Consider the following 20,082-nt stretch of genomic DNA (forward strand, 5'->3'; position numbering starts at 1 on the left):
ACCGCCACCTACTGTCAAAACCAAGGGTAAGATAAGACAAAGACAAATTGAACGTCACATAAATCACATCTAGCAAATATAAAAGAGAAATTATTTAATTCTTGCGTTTTTTTATCATACAGCTTACCTATATTATAACCCATTTACATAGGTTCATTTTTCAAGTCTCCTTCGTTTTTAATCAATTAGATGCATCAGTTTACAGTTAACCTCAATTGATGTAAAATTGTTCACCTCTTCTGTTTGTTTTAATGTACGAAATACTCACACAATCACCAAAATCATGTCCAGAAGAGAAACTTGATCAGTTTTTTCTTTCAAAGAAAATGTGATGCTCATAAGCAAACATGGGGCTTGTGGACTAACAGCAAAGTGTAAATTTCAATCTGGTGTTTGTGACAAAAAAACCCACATTTTTATACTGAAAAAGTACAACTTGAAGAACTCTGAAACAAAAAGTCAGGAGACAATTTATTGATCTGGTATATGTTTATACTTTCTCTTATGGGAAATCACACAACTCCTTATTGAAAAATCACACATTTGACCTTACAAATACAGAAGTGGTTTAAACCACTAATTCTGATCCGAATATGTACTCTCTCTGATTACTGATTACTCTCTTTGTTTTCTAATTTTTTCAGTACTTTAGTTTAGTTTCAATCTCATTTAAGGGCAGTAGCATAAATGGCCTGAAAGTTAATGTGTTTGTGCTGTTTTTCTTCCATTCTGACATCTGTGAAGCCAGAATCTCTCAAAGCAGCCATGTACTTCTTTGGCTGCCAGTTTTCTTTGGGCAACACCTGCTTTGCAGCAAAAGAAGCCACAAAGCTCATCCTCAGTGTGGTCACCATCAGCCCCCCTAGTGGAGTTCAACAGGGAGATAAAAAGAGGAAATGCTAAAAAGGAAGGGCAATCTAAGAGATGTTTTCTATTAGACAACAAATTGTGCTAAGTTAATAACATTTTGGTCTTGCAAAGCCTTGTATCATACCTGGTTTCATGACTCGGTGTATCTCAGTGGCAGCCTTCCTGAGGTCAGGCCAGAAATAGTAGCAGTTACAGTGAAAGACTTTATCAACTGTGCTGTCCAACAGAGGCATTGCTGTTAAATCACAGTTGTGTAAGGTCACTTTTCCACTGGCTATCAATTCCTTCATTTGTTCACTTGCCATCTGCAGGGTAAAAAAAAATCTTACTCAAAAACTCAAAATCTTTTCTCGGGTCATGTGTGCGTAATAACAAATAGTTCCTTGGAAGTAGGTTATTTCTTTTAAACTCCATGCTGTTAATTGAAAAGATTTTTTTTAAAAAGTTGTGTGTATCATGAACAAACCTGAACTTTTTAAACTGTTGATACTCTACCTTATGCATGTACTCTGAGAAATCCACCCCTACGAGGTGGCCTGAGGGATCTGTGAGAAGTTTAGCTGCTGCCTGCAGACCGAGTCCTGGACCATGCCCCAGCTCCAGCACTGTATCCCCAGGTTGGATTCCAGTCAGCTGCACTGCATTCTCCTCCAGGAAACGGTTGAAGACAGTGAGAAACCTTGTGACTAGCCATCCTGCCACTGATCGGGTTGGGTGTCCCAACTGTTTTCCAAATTTTTCAGCCAGCATTACTGGAGAATAAGAAAATAGCAGATACTTGGGCATCTCAAACACAGAAAATAAAAAACAGTCAAAATGATTTACAATCACTTGCTTTACTTATTTTGACTAGAAGACTGTGTACAGAACATTTAAAAATACACATAGGGGAGAACGGGGTAATGTGAGACAGTTTTTAAATTTGTTCCCATCTAAGCAAGCTGAAATGATGCATCAGTAAAATTCACACATTCCCCATTAATTTAGGATGTTTCTAGCAATGGAAATTATCAGAATGTTTTTAGGACAAAGGGCAGTAAAAATATGATTGTTTAAAAAAAAAGTGGTCTTGTGTCTCACTTTACCCCAACTTAGTGGTAAACTGAGACAGACTGGAGAAATCAAGGGGGTAAAGTGAACCAGCTGGGGGTAAACTGATCTACTTACTTTTCCACTCTGAAACAATGATAACATCACGTTAAAACAGTTAGAATCCTGACAGTTACCTTGACAACCACACATTCTAGAACTAATATCAGACTAGTAACAGAATCATGGGATTTGGATAATGTAGTACATGTCTTTTGTCAATACGTACAGGTAACTCTGAACAAAATCAAAAACAACGTAATATAATTCAATTTTTTTTAGTTTTTCTCAGTTTCTTCGGTTCATTTCTCAGATCAGAATTGAAATTCTCAAAACTACTTGTTCAATCTTCACATCACCGTGTCACTTGTGCTCATCAAAAGAGCAGTTTCCCATTTCTTTGAACAAGTTGCAAATGTTTTGGGATATCCATGCAAATGATTATGTACAGTTCTCTGCTATTTCCTGCATTATCAGCTGCTTTTGTCATGTTGATCAAAATGGATTATCATGGCGCTCTGTTAAATAGTCTCAACATTTAGTCTTTACATGCAAAAAGGGTTGAACAAGTTATTATCATAACACGTCAAGTATCTTTCCAAATAATTCCAGTAGCCTTATTTTTTCTAAATCTGACTGGATTGGTAAAATACTCCCTGGTAAATCTTGACTTTGTCTAACAAATGTACATGTCTGAAGCATCCAGGGCTTGACATTAACTTTTTGCTCACCAGCCACTGTGGCCAGTGGTATCCCAGAGTTACTAGCCACTCAGTATTTTCACTGGCCAAAATGTGTTGTTCGATAATTATGTTCAATATGTTTAAAGCCAATGATGACATGCTTAAGTTTACTTAAAAAAGATTTACAACCTCTTTAAATGTAAATGACCCCTATGCACACTCAAAACAAGACTACACCAATGTTAAAATCCACAGGTCCTTAATCAGGTATTCAGCTCTGATAAAGTTGTGTGTAACATTGTGCTCCTTTCATATGAAAATATGCAGTCTATTAAGACATAGTAATTAAAATAGTAGTTTGTTGTTGCTTATAATAAAATGGTAAAGGGGATTAATTGAACTGATAAAAACTCAGCAAGAGACACTGTCAGGGTGTTGTGGCTAAATCTTTTCACCCAAGTCTGACCTGACCCCTGTCAGCAGTGACGTCGCAAAGTCTTCCACAAATGGACCAATGATGAGCAAACGCTTTATGCAGGCAGTACTCATGGAAGTTGAGGGTGTCGCTGTCTTATATTGCAGTTGGTTTATTATTTCAGATGCCGTTCGAGAAAACTACAATTAAACGTGTACATAAAATTCAACCCGCCAAAGTGGCCAGTGGGAGCAGTGGTGTTACCAGCCACTGCCGAAATCTACCTGCATTTGGCCGGTTGGCCGGTGTTAATATCAAGCCCTGGAAGCATCAGATCAACCAATGATCAACCAGTTTTCTGAAATAGCTCAAAGGCTCATCTCATGAACCATCAAATGGTAAATATGCGTGTGTGCTTTCCTTTGTACAGTGGCAACAATTTTCCTGTAAAGGAGGAGAAAAATGTATCACACTTGTGAACCATGTTCTCAATCATGAGCTTACAACTGTTCTTTTACTGAAGGCCGTAGCCCTCTCCAGGGATGTTGCCTCTGGAGTTCGGACAGAGAGATGGAGATTTGCTAAGAAGCTGTCAAACCAATCTCTACCTACAGTAGACAAGTCATTACTATAAGATTTAGGTTTGTGGCAACTTCAGTTGGCCTCAGTTAATCTAAAGAATTATTTGATCACTGTCTCACTTTACCCCACACCATTTGTCTCACTCTACCCCACCGCCACAATTTTTCAAAAAACAACCTCTCTTATAAATTCAGACTAATCTTTAGCCAGCATCATCATATGGTATATGTTGACAGTTCATCAACATATGTGATATAAGTTTTTTTTTTTTTTTTTTTTTTTTTACCTGAGTCAATTTGCTTTGGCACTACAGTTGATTAAGTTGACAGCAAGAAAAGTTACTTTTATATGCAAAAATTATTTCTTTTAAAAAACCACCACTGCACCATGAGGTCCTCTCCTTCATGGCCAAGGGGAAATGTAGGGGCTTGAAAACATAATGGTCAGATGACCACAAATATGATCCGTTGCCAGGATACAGGTGGTGTCTCACATTACCCCGTTCTCCCCTACTCCCAAAGCAATTAACTAATAGGCGTATAATTGTCCTATGAACGTTAGAAAATGCTCGTATTCTTTGTAAGAAGCAGCCTAAACATGATACTTAACTTCTGGTTGTTTGTGGTTAGTTGCCGTGTGTCTGTGATTGTCACCCTCAGTGAACCACAGTAACTTGATATTTCGCCAATATAGATGAACTATCGAGTATGTTCCTCTCTGCAGCAAATCCTGTGTTCTCAAAAGCCTACCTGTCCTTTTGGTAGTGCGCAGTCGACATGTATTTTGTCTTCCTGTAGGATTGTGAAAAGGGGCGGGGCCTGTACAACTGTTTTCAAGGCGCACGCGCTTCTCTGTTGCCCCCTTGCCCCCAGTTCACACTCGGAAGCCGTACTCAGTCTCTAGCCTGCAATAATTTTAAATGTCACACATTATTCATCCAAAATTATCATAATTTTATTTATTTGAAGGGTGACGTCGATTCAGAAGTTTTCATTAAGATAAAAGAGGTAATAAATTTAACACACTACACAACACACGCCGTCTCGCGCTCTGATCAAGTGAATTCAAATTCAGAACTTTATTTCTGGAAATGCCCTCCATAGTCGCTTCCTCCTATCAGCCTATTACGCTCACACCCCCAGCAAGGATTATGTTTCTTTCGTTTTCATTTCCCGGAAGGGTTGAATGCGAAAATACTGGAGTTCTTTGAAAGCTATATTCTAAGTTTTTTTTTCCATTGAATATGAAGTACGACGAGATCTGGGGTTTAAGCTTCATGTGAATTTTGGACGAACTATATGTCGGCATATCAGGAGATTACACAGTTTTTTCGTGCAACCGAAAAACTAAAGGACACATCCATGGAAAACACTTCCCCGTCACCTTTGGTAAAGGTAAGCTCCAACTTCGAGGACAAATCTCTCTACAAGTGTAAAACAGATGCATTATTGAAGGGTTGTCTGAGCTTTGAAATTATCAGTATAGGTTTTATGTTGACTTTTGCAAATCTCTGAATTGTTTTTTCAAGCTTTTGTATAACGTGTTTATGGATGTTTTGTAGCAAGAAGACAGAGCGAACAGTCCTGCAACTGAAATGCATTTTGGGCAAGTCAGCATGCCACCCACTGTGCATCATTCAGCCCATGACCAGCTCCCTGTGGTCAGCCCTCCCTCTCAGGAGGACCTCTGGCATCTGCCTGGACAGCTGCGTAATTATTTTCTACCCCTTTTTTTTTTTTTAACCTGGAAGATATCTCTACTAATGAAGTAGTATATGTTCTTTAATTATTTGCATGTGTTTGCTAGGTATAAATCCATCTCTGTGGGACAAGGAGGATGTTGCCCACTGGCTCCACTGGGCACAAAAGGAATACTCACTGCGGCGGCCTGAAAAGGGGCGCTTTGAGATGAATGGTCGAGCCCTCTGCCTGCTCACCAAGGAAGACTTCAGACGCCGCTGTCCCAGCTCAGGTAGATACCTGTGAGTATGCAGAAAAACAGCATGGTTTGTTTCTGTTTTCACACATGTACCACTTTGCTTCTTCAGGTGATGTTTTATATGAGATCCTACAGTGTGTAAAACAGCAAAGGAGGAACGTCGTCTGTGATGCTCCTGATGTGTCTCCTTCACTGGCAGTTGGACACATCCAGACCCTGGTCAGCTGTCAAATGACTCGTCAATGTGAACAAGAGCCAGAGCCTCCAACGCTCAATGAAAAGCCAGGTCTGTAGCATTCAGGAGCCTTTTTTAAACATAGGTTTGGTATTTAAATCCATAACTTAGTAGTTAAAAATGCTCAAGAAGTGAAGATCAGTTCTAAACAGTTGCACATATAATGTCCATCTGACTTAGATGCATACCAAATCAGGTGTGTTTTCCCAGTTGAATTTGGTGGAGATACTTCCTGATTAGCCTGTCGCATAAACATGTGCAAACACATCATGCAGGAATTCATGCTCCTTCCTTGTTGATTATCTTGCCCTAACAAGACAATCAATCTTCACCTTTTCTCTTTCTATAATTCCAAAGACCAGGAGGTAAAGAAGTACCAACAAATGAAAATTATGAGTAACACCTCACCCATCAGAGAACTATGGAGAAAATGTAAAACCCTTGTTGGACTTCACAGAAATCTAAAATTCAAAGTGTCCCTCAGAGTAATTTCTTTGTTTAGTTAGATTTTTATTTTTTATATTGAGACAATTTTACCAGAGATAGAAAGAATAAAACACACGCTTTGTTCATGTGTACTATAAAAAAGGTACTTTCCATTGTTAAATGTAATTCGTGTGCCAGGCCTTGATACAATGATTTTACAACCCCAGAGTCCAAAACCATATCTGTAGTCCTTTATTTTATGCTCGTAGTGTAGAGACACGGCCTCATATTAATCTTTTGTGGACATATAAAAGTGATACGCTTAAATGATATGATTAACTTTTGCTTTCAGTTTGTCTGTTTTACAGTTCCTCATATTTCTCTCCCACAGTTTCCCCTGCTTTCACAAATACAGGCTCTGTGGCTGTTGTAGCTGCTGCAAAAAGCCAGCAAGAGCACACGTCACCCCTCGGAGATCATCTTTCAGCCATTTCCACACCTCCACTCACACAGAGTAAGCAGAAAATGTAGTAATATCTTAAATGCATTGTCCTTCCTTGGTTATTTCCTTAACTTTGGTGCATAATTTCTGTTCCCGTCTTTCCTATGTCATGTCATTTTTTCCCTCGGTCAGCACCTGTCATCAAACTGCCCCATGAACAAGAACCACATCTCCCACAAACAGAGAGCGTCATCTGTGAGCCACTGAACTTGTCAAGCCGAAAGAGGCCGAGGAGCCCACTGCACAAGGCTAATGGCCGCATACCAGGTAGTATTGCTTTGATTTTTAAAACTGTACAGCAACATTTCTTGATGTAATATCTTTTGTATTTACTGTCCTGGAGAGAGTGAATAGATTTTTAAAAAAAGACCTGCTCTTAAAAGTGTATCATGCAAATCTGACCACCAGGTGGCAGAAAATAGCTTCTGGAGCGCTTGCATATTTACTCTCAGTGCACTGGCTGTTGTTGTCTGATGTCACTTTGGGTTTGCCTGACAGGAAGTTCACACAGTAATTTTTAAAACAGAAAACATTAAGTCCTAAGAGTCATATATTTCCTGGTATTGTGTTGAACATAACTTGCATTTACTGTCTCATGGGAACTTAATGTAGCTTTCAATACCAGAAACTGCTGGGATCAGTGGAAGCTTTGGCAACCTGTGCCCCTTTGGTTTCAGAGTGCAGACTGCTTTGGGACTATGTGTACCAGCTGTTGTGTGATGACCGGTACCAAGAATACATCCGATGGGAGGACGAGGACAGTCTGGTATTCAGGGTGGTCAATCCTAATGGACTTGCACGTCTCTGGGGAAACCACAAGGTAAAAGAAGGAAGATGCAGACCCAGAACATCAAAAACAAGGGGCATGCAGCAGAGTTATAGTGCTGTATCTCAAGTGTTTAATGAGGTTTTTTTACTGAACAGAACCGAGACAACATGACATATGAAAAAATGTCCCGTGCTTTACGTCACTACTACAAGCTGAACATCATCCAAAAGGAGCGAGGACAAAAACTCCTCTTCAGGTTTCTTTTCATTTTTATTGAAATTTATCACTCATTCGTCTTTTCCATTCATACAGTTAAAGTCAAATAGTTTTTTTTTTTTTTTTTCAGATTTCTCAAACTACCACAGGACACAAAGAAACTACAAGCTGATCCCACTGACCACTCAGGATCCACTCCACCCCAGGATGCAGAGTTTTGGGACAGCAGTCCAACACGGGAGTTCAGTGAAGTCCATTTTGAGGTTTCTCCTGATCATGCTTCACCACAGCCTCCTCCATAAATGATAGAGTGGCATTAGATGTCCTGAAAACAACATAAAGGAACATGAACAAAGAATTAATAATGTTAATATTTTTTTTTATAAATGGTTTGAGCTTCCAAAAATAACAATATGCAGTTTGCTGTGAATCAGCGTATGAGTCCATAAAATCAGAGGGAACACTAACATAACAAAAATTCTCACAGATACCGCGTCAACTTTCCAACAGCCCAGTAATCAACAGGATGTAAATTTCTCAGACTTGCTCGGCATGATGATGATACAAAAGAGGCACTTGTTGTTTCACGAATAACAGGTCTTTCAGAAGAAGCTGTTTCTGTTAGCTCTGGTATACATATTATTGTGTTTAGAGCTAGTTTTTACAACTTAAAGAGTTTATGTAACACGCCATTTGCTTTAAAAACCTTAAGTTGAGGAATTTTGGTTTAGATTTAAAGTAAGCGTGTGGGTTGATTTTTTTTAACTATGTAAAGTAAACATGTAAGGCAGAAATGGTCAGTTTTATGTTGATCTGAATATCAGAAAAAGTGTTGAACAATATCTCAAAACATCAATCTTTAATTGAAGAAGCTCAGTAACAGAATTAAGCTCACTGGTCAATAACCTGTTTGGATAACACTGCTGTGAAAGATCTAAAATGACTCAGAACCAATGCTGAACAAACAAACAACACACAGTCATGTGTTTTCAATGTTATGCACAATTCTCAGCATCAGCAAGCTTAAAAACACATTCACATAAACTGTAGCTTGCACTAATACCCACAGGGGGTGCTGTGGTGTAAAAAAAACACTGGTTTAACTGCAGATACCTGAATCTTGCCCTGGACTTTAGAAGACATAAGGTCAGCTGATTTTGTTTACCAGTGATTCTTGTTGACATACATAACAAGCAAAGATTATTAGTGTAATAAAAAATCAGTCACAGTGGTAGAAGAGGCCATGTTTAGGTGTTGTGTTTTGGCTGTTTTTTTTTTTTACAGTGGGCCTATAAAAAACTTTTTATTATGTATATGATATATTGATTTCTTGGTTGGTTTCTACATTGTATTTATGTAAAGCTCTTATTTTTTTTGAGTCATAAGGAGGAAAGAGAAAATAAAGTGACTTAACACATGAGATAAAATTCTCACACCTCTTCTTTCAAACAAAGTGTTAGAAAAATAAACATTTTGATAAAAAATAAACATTAACATAAGATGCAGTATCAGTTTCTCCTCTAAAATTAATTTAACTTTAATCTCTTAAATCTATCATAAAAGATAGTTACTTGTTTGTGCAACTTCTGACGCCTTAAAATGTGTTACTGTGAAACCTTTTGAATGCTTTTCTTGGAGCTTTCCTGATTATGATCTTCTAAGAAAGGCTCTTCAAGTTTGTTTTTATTAACTTGTTCTTTTGTGGACGAATACTTAAGATGAATTTGTTCAGCCTTATGAAAGTCTATGGCGTCTTGTTTATTTAGGAGTGTCACATGGGAAACAGCCAGTGCCAAGGAAACCAAAAAATTATGCACGCGTTCGGGAACAGCAGGGTACAAAAAGTCATTCATGCTGCATCACATGGGCATGGCAAATATGGCCTGTCTAATTGACCCTGGTTAAATAAGGCTGATTGTGAAACAGCTTCATCAAAAGTCATCTCAGCCTGCTCCAACCAGGGCCACTTTTACAGAACGGAGGTTTTGACACTGAGAATAATGGCCCCGGGGGTTTCTAGCTGCCATTATCGCGAGGTTCCTCCTTCGATCTCTTTTTCTGGATCAGGATTCCTGGCCACCTACCAGTTAGGGGTAGCTCAGTGCTTCCTCAGTTATGCACCATGGATCCTCAGCACCGCGCCTAGTGTCCTCGGAGCCTCAGCTGGCTCTCTGGTAGCAGCTGCAGTAGTCTGTGAGATGAGCCCGGGTAAGAATCTTAATCCTGCTTTTTCTGAGTCCACTTCAGCTTCTTGGAATTAATCAAAGTTTTTTTTTCTTTTACAGCAAGTATTCGGGATGAGGTGCTGAACTTTGCCAAACAGATGAAGGCTTTTACACTGGGACCATTTAATCCTTCAATCAATGTTATGCATTGGCTAGAGTCTGTTTTAAACAAGTATCTCCCTCCTGATGCACACCAACTGGCAAATGGACGTCTTGCTGTCGCTATGACCCGCATGACTGACAGCAAACTCACCATCATGTCGGAGTTTCTCTCCAGAGAAGATGTAGTGCAGGTGAGTTCATACTCAAATTATTCTCAACATCTTGTAACCCTGCTTCTGATAATGAACACATCAAATCCATGTTGTCCTCAGGCTTTGCTTTGCAGCTGCTTTGTACCAGGTTACTGTGGTCTTCTGCCTCCATCCTTCAAAGGAGAAGTACGTGTTTGATGGTCTGTTTTTACATCAAAGGTTGAAGTGTATTGTCAGGCCTGTATCGTTGATTTTTTTAAAATCTTATCTTTCAGTATTATGTGGATGGAGGTTTCAGGAGCATGCAGCCAACATTACCTGTCCCCTGTAGCTCCATCTTGACGGTGTCTCCATTCTCTGGGGATTCAGACATCTGTCCCTCGGACTCACCGCCCATGTGGGACATGGTCGTGAGTGGGACCACGCTGAAGGGCAACCTGGCAAACAGCTTCAGGATTATTAATGCTCTGTATCCTCGGGATTTCGAGGTTGTAACCCTTCTTCACTTGACTTTTAGTCTCTGTGTTTACTTGGTTAAGCCTAGACAAGCCTTTATCTGTATGTTTTTGAAAATTTGGGTCAGGAAGTTTTTGGTGTCTTCAGATCAATTTGATGTCAATTTCACACACACAGTACATACACAACCAGAACAATTTGAATTGCATTAAATAATTCTATTCATAATCACAACTACATGTGCCTGCTAACATTAAATCCCAAAAGAACACTACCTTTTAATAGATGATGACTGAGTTCAGATTAAATGACCCATAATCTATCTGATATTGTGAAAATTCCTTTTAAGGTTAAATTTTCCTCATTTTGTATTATTTAATCTCTCTTTAGGGTCTGAGTGAAGCTTTCCACAGCGGCTACAAAGATGCCTTCAGCTTTCTTCTAAACAACAGTGGGTCAACTGTGCATTCAGGGCCAATATGAGCTTCAGAAATCATAAACATTTGTCACAGTCTTTCTAGTCTGACCCACTTTCTTTCTCTTTTATGGCTCCTCTTATGTGCAGATCTTGCCCAGCATTCACTTTTAAATCAAGTTTACCAAAATGGGCCAATTTACTACAGCCAAAATACAGAGTGGATGCCCCCGGAGGCCAGCATTGAACCAGAGGAGGAGAGAAAAGAGACCAACTCACCGACAGCTGTTACAGATAATGGACATGTGAAACGTGTTTCTTTCGAGCTGGAACCACCTGAAAAACTGCCAACAAAAAGACGAACTTTACATTTTGATGTCATGAGGAATGGTATGACTGACACAAACACACACAGTGACAAAAATCTGTAACATTTGAAATTAAGACTTAACTATAAATTTAAGCAATAGCTAAATCAAGGTTGCAAATAGAGCTCAGGAGAATCCCTCAGTAACATTGACATTGCATATATTTTTGTTTCAGTTGCCCTGACCAATGTAGTGACCTATCTGAGCATGTTTGGACTACCTGCTCGAATCTTGTCCCACCTCTTTCTACCTCTTACGGTTTCTTTTTATGCTGTGCTCCTGAGCAGAAAAAGGTAGGTGCATAGCAGCTGAATCCAAACCACATGGTATTTAACCCCAGCATTGATAGCATCATTGCTGTGTTATGGTTCAACTTATTGTCTAACTATATCCTTAATAAACAAAGCAGTATCCCGTTTTAGAATAAAACATATTTACTTTGTTAAAGTGCTGTTTGTTTCTCTTCCTCAGGTTGGAGGAGTTGTACAGAGAAGCGCCTGAGTTTTTGTTCTGGGTCTGGCATGCTGTGAGACACTTCACAATCTTCTTTTATGAAATCGTCGTCCATAGTGTCAAGAAGAACATACATGATCGGTAGGTCTGCATCCTTATTTAGATTAATTTTATGAAGTATAACTGCACAGTTTTGATTTAGATTTTGTGTCCATGAGTATTTCAATTTATGAAAATTAGTTCATTAACTTACTCCCATGCATCTCAGAAGTAGATTACAACCAGTTAATTCCACTGTAATAAGTTTCCAATACATTGAAAATGAAAGAGTTTTCACATTATGTCATTTTTGTGTTCATGACAGCAAGGTTTAAAAGAAATATGATTCCCGAATTAACTGTGAAGATTGAGAGATTAATTTTAACATACCAAAAAACTGAGAAAGTTAAATTATATAACATAAGATACTGATGCATTCAAAACAAAGGGTTTGACTAAACATTCATAAGATACAATTCTCCACAAAAGAAATAAGTAAATTTTCCAAATATTCTTAAAATATATGTTTGGAATATTTTTTTTTATTTTAGGAAGGTTTTGAATGCAGAGATCCCACCTGTCGTGTGGTGGTGGTCTTGTTATCTGAAAGAACAATCCCAAAACTGTCCACGTAGCACATTGTAGCTTGTGCTTATACATGCTTGGACTTATTTTTGGTATTAGTTGTCCGTAATTTTCTAACATGTGAAATGTCTTACGTCTAACCCAGCTGACTGGATTTTACTCATTCCTCATCGTGTGTTCCCAGGATTATGCCCACCATCCTGCTGCTGCGGTGGCTGAAAATTCATGCGCGTTATGAGGCTCCATCAGGACACAGCTACTACTCGCCGCGCCAAAGGTCACCCTCTCCTGCCCGGTCAGAAAGTGTTGAGAACTTGCGTCCACTATGATGGATTAAGTACAGAGAGCCTCTGATTTTTTTTTAGCTCATTAAATAGACATTTAACCTATGTATTCTTTGTGCAGCTGATCATGTAGCAGAGCAATGAAAAGTCTTCAAGGAATGGGCTTTTCACACATTTTTAGGGGTTAACATGTACATGTTTTTGTACTTAGTACTGTGTAACTTTATCATAGCAGTGCAAGGCTTTGTTGCATGAGTAATGTCTTCTCTACGCTCAAAGCAGCTGTAGATGAGCTGTAAAATATTCACTATATAAGAGACAATCTGTGCTGTCAGTCTAAAGGTGCTACAGAACCTCCTCAGGGTGTCAGAAAAGGTGGGAAAAGGGATTAGGAATCCATGTCGTGAGTTTGTACCCGGGTACACATGAATGTGTTGGAAGTTAGCTTGGAGAGTGAATAAATTCACATAGCTGCAAAAGCCGTAATAAAAAAAAATCTGGCAAAGATCATGCTTAGTCTATGATTCTGGTATCATTACAGGTAACAGCCTGAACTCAGAGCAAGCAACTAGAATATTTAGTGTTATAACAGCAAAATCTTAATCAAATCACAGGTTTTTAAACCAAGCACATGACAAAAAAACAGCTAGAAAACTAAAAAGGTTTGCTGAAGGTGAAAATAAGTGAAGCAGGATTGCCTAAATGTAAATGTTTTGGAAATGCTGGATCAACGTGCCTTAAAAGTGTCTCGGCCTCATTTGACTCTTCTCAGATCAAGGTTGTTAAGTAACAACACAATAAGAACATTTCACAACTCCAGTTGTGTATTTTTGGTAATGATCATCTCTCTAGGGTTTAAACCAGAACATACCTGCCAGAAACATCTACAATCAACTAGTTCAGCTAAAGAGAGATGGCCTGTTACTAATTTCATTTCCACAGGAGCACTGACAAGCAGTCCTGTGATGTGTTGTGTGAACACTGCACTCTTTCACTCCTAGACCGTCACACAGAGCAGGATTCACTACTACTGTTCATTGATATGGTGTCAAGCCACAATGGCCTCTTTTACAGTCTGAAGAGATGGCAGGAAATTCTTATAAGTATTATAAAATATACTGATATAAGGTGTTACTTAGTCTCATGACACTTCTGATGACGAAGGTCTTTGAACTTCCTGATATTCACTTGTATCATATTTTAACTACAGTGACGTAAATGTAAATCTGTTCTGCTGTAAACTAAAAATGAATAAATTATGCTTCTCTCACTTGTTCTGTGAAATGCTCCTTTTTTGCTGAGATTGTACGGCTGTGGCACAGTTGTAGCATTAATTTTCTTGCAATCGGATGCTTGGCGGTTCCCTCTCCCACAGTCACATGCCGAACTGCCTCCAGGCAAGACACCGAACCTCAAACTGCTCCTGGTGAAAAAGTCAGCAGTGTGTAAAAGAGTGTGTCTAAAACTGGATCAACCTGGTGGTTATTGCTATCAGTGTATACATTATGTCACATTCACACCACTTGTGTTTTGAGTGGGAAGAAAGAGGAGAAATTTAGTAATCAAATGGGGGAAAAATAACAACAATTTTTTTTTTTCCATTACATTTTTTAAAACTCTAAAATCAAGTGTCTTACCATGTATCCACAGAACTGATTTAATCTTTTTTTAAATTAATTTTGTATTTTATGGTTCGTTACAAACAGTGTCAAGGTTTGAAAGTGTTTTATTTTCTTATTTAAGGTTTAAAATAAGTAAAAAAAAAAAAAATCTGCCAGGTTATGGATTCCCTTTTCACACAGCCTCTTAATTTGAAGTTGCTTTTACTTGTTTTTCAGCCTCTCTTCCAGCTTTGTGTTGACTGCCCTAAGATTGAAACCACTGTGACCTCTCTGGGACAGTCATGTTAAAGTTCAGACATCCAAAAAGCTGTTTTACATAATAGCCACAAGAGGGAGCACTGTCTCTCAGAGTCGAGCACAGCAAGGCTGGGTTGTCAATGAAGTGTTTTGCAGTATCAGAGAGTTTGTCACATTTTTCAGTATAAGCCAAGCACTGGGAGAATGCAACAAACAAAGTTAGAAAACTTACTTTGAATCCCTTGAGAAGAAAATGTTCAGAGCTCAGAAAGAGTGAGTTGCTTCAATTTTCTCGGTTTGTTACCCTTTACCTTCCACCATGCCTCTACTGTGCATGCTTTTTCCACTTCTGAAAGATACACTTGCACAAATAAACAATAAAAAATTATGTAAAGATTTTGACGTTGAGTTAAGAGACTAAAAATACCAAATTGGTTGTGGACCCTTTACTAATTAAAACCAAGTGACTCACCTCAAAAGGAGCTTTGATAAAGAGGCTCTTTATCTATTAACCACAATCAAAACAAAATCCACAAGCCTCCAGCACAGCATGAACTGAAGACACGTCTAGTTGTGTTAGTGTCTTAATTGTACTTGTCCAGATGATACAGTTTACACACACTTGCCTAAACAGAGACGTGTGTTGTCACACAGTCAGAATAACTCATTCGATGGCTCTGCTTCATGTCTCTTTCATACAGATGGCCTGTTACCTGCGGACAGATCCTCTTATATAACCAGCGTGGATGGATCATACGGATAACACACACATCTGCTCCTGCCCTACACCAGCCACTGATCCAGCCAGTCAGCCGGCAACCAGCTGGCTTTGTAATGACACAGAGGAGGCACAGTGTAGTGTCTGCACAACAGGAACATGTGGGGGTTCATGCCATTCAGGATTTGCAGAAAAAGAGCAGATTCTCTAAATTAAATAATAAAAAAAGCAAGTTTAATCTCCTCTCCTCTCTTCCTGGGCCATCAAAGGCCATAAAAATTTGATTTGAGAAAATGAGTGATGCGTCTAAAATTAGAGCACAGACTGTTCGCCGTCTCTTTGGTGATGATATCTTTAAAAGTACATGACCTTTTTCACTAATCCTCTCTGCAACAGGGTGAACAGAATGTGTGTGCTATAGGTGACATGGAGGAACATCTGCACATGAGCAGACTGACATTTGTTAGTCACTTTTTTAAAAACATGATTAGGAAGAGGGAAGTATAGGTATTTATTCTAAGAAGCTAAAAGGGAAATATAGTAAGGTGAGCTGGTTTCTTGTTGATGGGAACTATATGAAACTTGGGATGATGAGGGTGGATTGGGACCTTTATATCTTGATGTGCAGAGACTCACTGCTGAGTTCTCGCACTCAGATTTGGTGAATTGTTCTTTATGCGTATGTGTCTTTAATAAACCCCACACCGATTTGAAGTGGGGTTGTTTGAGGTACCTGTTGATATTATCAGCATAACTCCACTATCAGCTGCTGCAGACAAGGTTCATTTTACCCTGCGGTGTAACTAGTCTGAAGAAATTTTTACTGAAACACTACTGTCTTCAGAAATTTTCCAGGAATCTAGGATAGGATAGAACTTTATTGTCATTGTAACAAGTACAACTAAATTGAAGTCACAGCAGCAATCAAGAAAACAAAATTAAGAAAGTGTATAGAAAGTGCGAAAAGGTCCATAAGAAAATAGATGATGACAGCTTGTCCATAATTCTCCAGTCTCCTGGATCCTGTCTGCTCACAGCAGGTGAAGCTCTTCCAACATGGCGTTGGTGTCTGAAGTTAGCTCCGTTAGCCATGTCTGTGAATAGCATGATGCTACTCTACCCTCTGGTATTCCCTCTGTTGCTGGGTTAGCACAGCTAGCTTGTCCATCTTATTGGAGATAGATCTTATGTTTCCAATAACGATGGATGGAAGGACAGGTCGATGTTGAGACTTCTTAGCTCACATCTGAGAACCAGCACGTCGTCCTCACCTACTTCTCCTCACCTTGTGGGAAGACACCAGGCCTTACACCAGTTAGCATTGACATGCTACAAGCTGCTAACAGCTGATTTCACATGTTAACAATGTGGCCATGGTTACATGAAGAATCTCCAGACAAACACAGGAGAAAAAGTAGTAAATATATCGCTGAAGCCACAAGAAGTTTGGTGTCCATGACCAACAAATGAGCCATACAAAGTAATGATCCACTCTAAATACAAAGATTACGAAAAAAGAGATAAAAAATTGAAAGAAACAGACAAAGAAGAGAGAGCTGTTGCAAAAGGCAGCCATAGCCAACAGGGCGGCGCTTATCAATGTGTTTTGATATCAGAAAGCCACTTTTTTCAGCTCTGCTACCAGATGCAAAACACTGATATTTTCCCAGCCTGAGATGCATTCTCTGACAGCAAAAGGCTAAAAATATGAATATGGACATGGAAATTACTTTCAGCACTGACATGATACTGATACAGCTCCACTTAATCAACACCCAACCATCTCCTAAGGTGAGAGGAATTGTTCAAGCTTGTCTTTGAGGTCACTTAGCAGAAAGAGTTTCATAAATCTGAAGTTTAATGTCCCCATGTCAAACGTTAAAAACACCTGCTCTGGGGAAGAGATGGTGCATTACCTCTAGAAAATTCTACACCCCTGATAAAATACAGGTCCTGGCATCTGCTTGAGTTTGCTTGTCTGTCTTGAAGAAAAGGAAATCGGTAGAAGCTACAAGAGATCACTTAGATTAATTCTGTCCACTCAATCAACAGACCTAAACATCTGTCCCCAGGTTTCACCAGGTTTAATGAATGAGTGTTCGTGTGTGTGTGTGTGTGTGTGTGTGTGTGTGTGTATCTCCCAGACCATCAGCGGGACCATGTGATTTAGATGAGCGATAAACAGCAACAGATTGACAGTTTTCTGCTTCTAATCCCCTACTCCCCCTCTAATTTTAGAGCCCAGTGGATTAAATAAAGGGATACTGTCTTGATGGTAAGGCCCAGCATTGAAAAAAAAATCTATTAAAAGAGATTGTTAGTCTTGATTTGTCTCATTTCATTTTCCACATCTTAACCTCTTGGTGACATCTCATTTCACTGAAGCAAAGTTTAATTTGGATGGTACTGTAAACACTTTCATTCACAAGTGATCCACAATGATTTCTTATTTTGCTGTTGTGGTTTAAGCTTAGAGTACAAAGATTAGAGAAAGAGTCTGAGAATCAAGTTTTTGGATTTTGCTTTTTTTTGTTAAGATTGGCAACGATTTTTTTTCAAGAGAATCGAGTGTAATGCTGACTTTAATTTTCCTTTAGTTCTCACACAAAAACAGAAATGTTTATTCTCTTCCATCATGTAAGAAAAGAATACAACTTTTTAATGCAAAATATTTTTTAAGAGTTTTTTCCCCACAAAATTTAACAGAGGCATGACAATGTATAACAGTAGAGTCCAAAGTTCTGTCATTGATATTCCAAACTAGTTTAAATTAAAATGAGCATATTTCCACCAAACTCAGTCATAGTTCACTCACACAACACATTGAAACCAACAAGGTCTCACAGGGACAAACACAGGTATCAGGTGTTCGTGGTGCAGTGTGATAGGTTGGACTCTTGGGGAATTTAGAAGCAAAGATCAGAACTTTTTACAGACACTCAGGTGAGATGAGTGAGAGTCAATTAAATATAGTTTGCCAATACCATGAGATGAGAAACAACCCCATGCCATGATGCTTCCACCTCCAAACTTCACTGTTTGTTTCGTGTTTTTGGGTGATGTGCATTGCCATTCCTCCTCCAAACACGGTATGTAGTATGACAGCCGAAAAGTTCAATTTTGGTCTCATCTGACCAGACAACATTCTCCCAGTATTCTACAGGCTTGTCAAGCTGCTGTTTAGCAAACTTTAAACCAGCTTCAACATGCCTTTTCTTGAGGAATGGAGTCTTGCAGGCTGAGCATCCATAGAGGCTATGGTGGTGGAGTGCATTGCCTATTGTTTTCTCTGTAACAATTGTACCTGCTGCCTCCAAGTCTTTCTGGAGCATTTTCAGGGTGGTCCTTGGCTCGTTGAGTACTCTTCTGACTATCTTTCTGACTCCCTGGTCAGAAATCTTGCAAGGAGCTCCTGTGCGTGGCCTGTTGATGGTAAGGTGGTGCTTCTTCCACTTGTGAATAATGGACCTAACAGTGTTGACTGGAATATTAACTGCTTGGTGAAAAAACAACCTTTTTTTTTACAGGACAATCAATTTGCTCTAGCCCAGCTGATGCTGGTTCAAGTAGTAAATACTAACAGATTTCAGGTGGTATGGTGCATTTCCTTGCCAAAGTATACAGCCTTTCCATGGTGTGTTCAATACTTTTTTTCCCCTGTTATCGCACTTAATTCCATATAATCATTTTTTTATGGACTTGAATGTCATGATATCTTTTTATGTATGGTTTATTTGAGATAATACCAATGTCTGGTAGAAATTTTGTTTGAATTGCATGTTTGGAAATAAATTTGATGAGAAAAAAGTTGAGACGTTCCATAGTTATTTTCCCAACTGTACCTACAAATAGTATACTGGATTGTTCATAAGGAAAAATCGAAAAGTTCCTTGACAAACAGATGAACTAATCAAAAGGTATGAAATCAGGCTGAATGAAATGTCCTCTTCATTTTTACTGTGACAGGTCTTTTGACAAACAAGCAGCACCCATTGGTAAGCTTTGTCGCCATCTTAGTTCCTGTTACACTGTTAAGCCCCCTTTCTTGGCTCCTCACCCTTTAGTCTAATCTAAAAACAGTTCTTTACTTTAAAAAGATAATGGCTTTGCTCTTTCCTTTACATAACCTTAACTTAACAAGTCGTAGTATTGAACCCCATGAATTCAGTATTATACATGTCTTTGACCCTCTCTGTGTAGCTGTATCTCCGGCGCTCCAGCAACCCCCCACAAAACCACTGTTATGTATCCCATGACTGGTTTCAATGAAAAACTTTTTTGTCCTGAATGTTCATAAAGCTTCTGCCTGAACCACTAGTGATGTGTTAATTTGTCGGGCAAGGCTGATGAGTGCTCCAGGTGAAAATCTGCTTTAGTGAACAGTTAGGATAATTGTGTCCCTGTTTGTTTTTGCCCCTGGTATTTAATCGAAGGGTCTTTCTGTCTTTTCTTGGAACACCCAGCTACACACAGGTAATTTCACAGCTTTTATACCAATTCTAAGTACAACCACAGCCTGGTTATTCATCTCTGATGAGTCAGTTCTGATCATTCAGTGCTGTCTGTTATGAGCTGTGCTTCAGGATAACTCAGTGGTAAGGATGCAACCTGTGATTATTCACATTTTGTACTTTGCTGTCAACTAGATACATTTTATTATTCTAGGGGTCACTTTATTTAGATCTACTTTACTGAGGGAAA

At 38.9% G+C, this 20,082-nt stretch overlaps 3 protein-coding genes across 4 annotated transcripts; 2 read left to right on the plus strand and 1 right to left on the minus strand.

The window, feature by feature from the left end:
- Positions 1-130: 130 nt before the first annotated feature.
- LOC141799410 (putative methyltransferase YdaC) lies at positions 131-5,632 on the minus strand. 2 transcript variants are annotated; one of them, XM_074681651.1, is made up of 4 exons: positions 5,518-5,632; positions 1,366-1,622; positions 995-1,175; positions 131-862 (listed from the first exon to the last, which is right to left on the minus strand). In XM_074681651.1, the coding sequence occupies exons 2-4, from the start codon at positions 1,618-1,620 to the stop codon at positions 666-668; spliced, it is 633 nt and encodes a 210-aa protein (XP_074537752.1). In that variant the 5' UTR covers positions 1,621-1,622; positions 5,518-5,632; the 3' UTR covers positions 131-665. The 2 variants fall into 2 exon arrangements, with proteins under 2 accessions (XP_074537752.1, XP_074537753.1); XM_074681652.1 differs by lacking the exon at positions 5,518-5,632 and adding an exon at positions 4,389-4,453.
- Positions 4,488-9,110, plus strand: etv7 (ETS variant transcription factor 7). The gene is made up of 9 exons (XM_074681650.1): positions 4,488-5,033; positions 5,201-5,348; positions 5,446-5,610; positions 5,687-5,863; positions 6,630-6,752; positions 6,873-7,007; positions 7,418-7,560; positions 7,665-7,765; positions 7,856-9,110. The coding sequence occupies exons 1-9, from the start codon at positions 4,938-4,940 to the stop codon at positions 8,025-8,027; spliced, it is 1,260 nt and encodes a 419-aa protein (XP_074537751.1). The 5' UTR covers positions 4,488-4,937; the 3' UTR covers positions 8,028-9,110.
- Positions 9,111-9,725: 615 nt separating this feature from the next.
- On the plus strand, positions 9,726-12,849 carry pnpla1 (patatin-like phospholipase domain containing 1). Its single transcript, XM_074680670.1, has 9 exons — positions 9,726-9,933; positions 10,011-10,243; positions 10,325-10,390; positions 10,480-10,692; positions 11,051-11,111; positions 11,226-11,465; positions 11,619-11,736; positions 11,915-12,037; positions 12,705-12,849. The coding sequence occupies exons 1-9, from the start codon at positions 9,726-9,728 to the stop codon at positions 12,847-12,849; spliced, it is 1,407 nt and encodes a 468-aa protein (XP_074536771.1).
- Positions 12,850-20,082: the final 7,233 nt, after the last annotated feature.

This window comes from Halichoeres trimaculatus, unplaced genomic scaffold, assembly GCF_033239565.1.
Source record: "Halichoeres trimaculatus isolate MK-OKI-2021-1 unplaced genomic scaffold, fHalTri1.1 fHalTri1_scaffold_11, whole genome shotgun sequence".
Lineage (NCBI taxonomy): Eukaryota > Metazoa > Chordata > Actinopteri > Labriformes > Labridae > Halichoeres > Halichoeres trimaculatus.

What these genes read in the sequence shown, in the direction of transcription:
- LOC141799410 (XM_074681651.1), bottom strand. Translation starts at nt 1,620, where the DNA reads ATGCTGGCTGAAAAATTTGGAAAACAGTTGGGACACCCAACCCGATCA. An exon ending in TCTCAGAGTACATGCATAAG is followed by an intron (nt 1,176 to 1,365) that starts GTAGAGTATCAA and finishes TTTACCCTGCAG; the next exon opens with ATGGCAAGTGAACAAATGAA. An exon ending in ACACCGAGTCATGAAACCAG is followed by an intron (nt 863 to 994) that starts GTATGATACAAG and finishes GAACTCCACTAG; the next exon opens with GGGGGCTGATGGTGACCACA.
- etv7 (XM_074681650.1), top strand. Translation starts at nt 4,938, where the DNA reads ATGTCGGCATATCAGGAGATTACACAGTTTTTTCGTGCAACCGAAAAA. An exon ending in GCATCTGCCTGGACAGCTGC is followed by an intron (nt 5,349 to 5,445) that starts GTAATTATTTTC and finishes TGTGTTTGCTAG; the next exon opens with GTATAAATCCATCTCTGTGG. An exon ending in CACACCTCCACTCACACAGA is followed by an intron (nt 6,753 to 6,872) that starts GTAAGCAGAAAA and finishes TCCCTCGGTCAG; the next exon opens with CACCTGTCATCAAACTGCCC.
- pnpla1 (XM_074680670.1), top strand. Translation starts at nt 9,726, where the DNA reads ATGGCCCCGGGGGTTTCTAGCTGCCATTATCGCGAGGTTCCTCCTTCG. An exon ending in AGTCTGTGAGATGAGCCCGG is followed by an intron (nt 9,934 to 10,010) that starts GTAAGAATCTTA and finishes TTTCTTTTACAG; the next exon opens with CAAGTATTCGGGATGAGGTG. An exon ending in GTGCTCCTGAGCAGAAAAAG is followed by an intron (nt 11,737 to 11,914) that starts GTAGGTGCATAG and finishes TCTCTTCCTCAG; the next exon opens with GTTGGAGGAGTTGTACAGAG.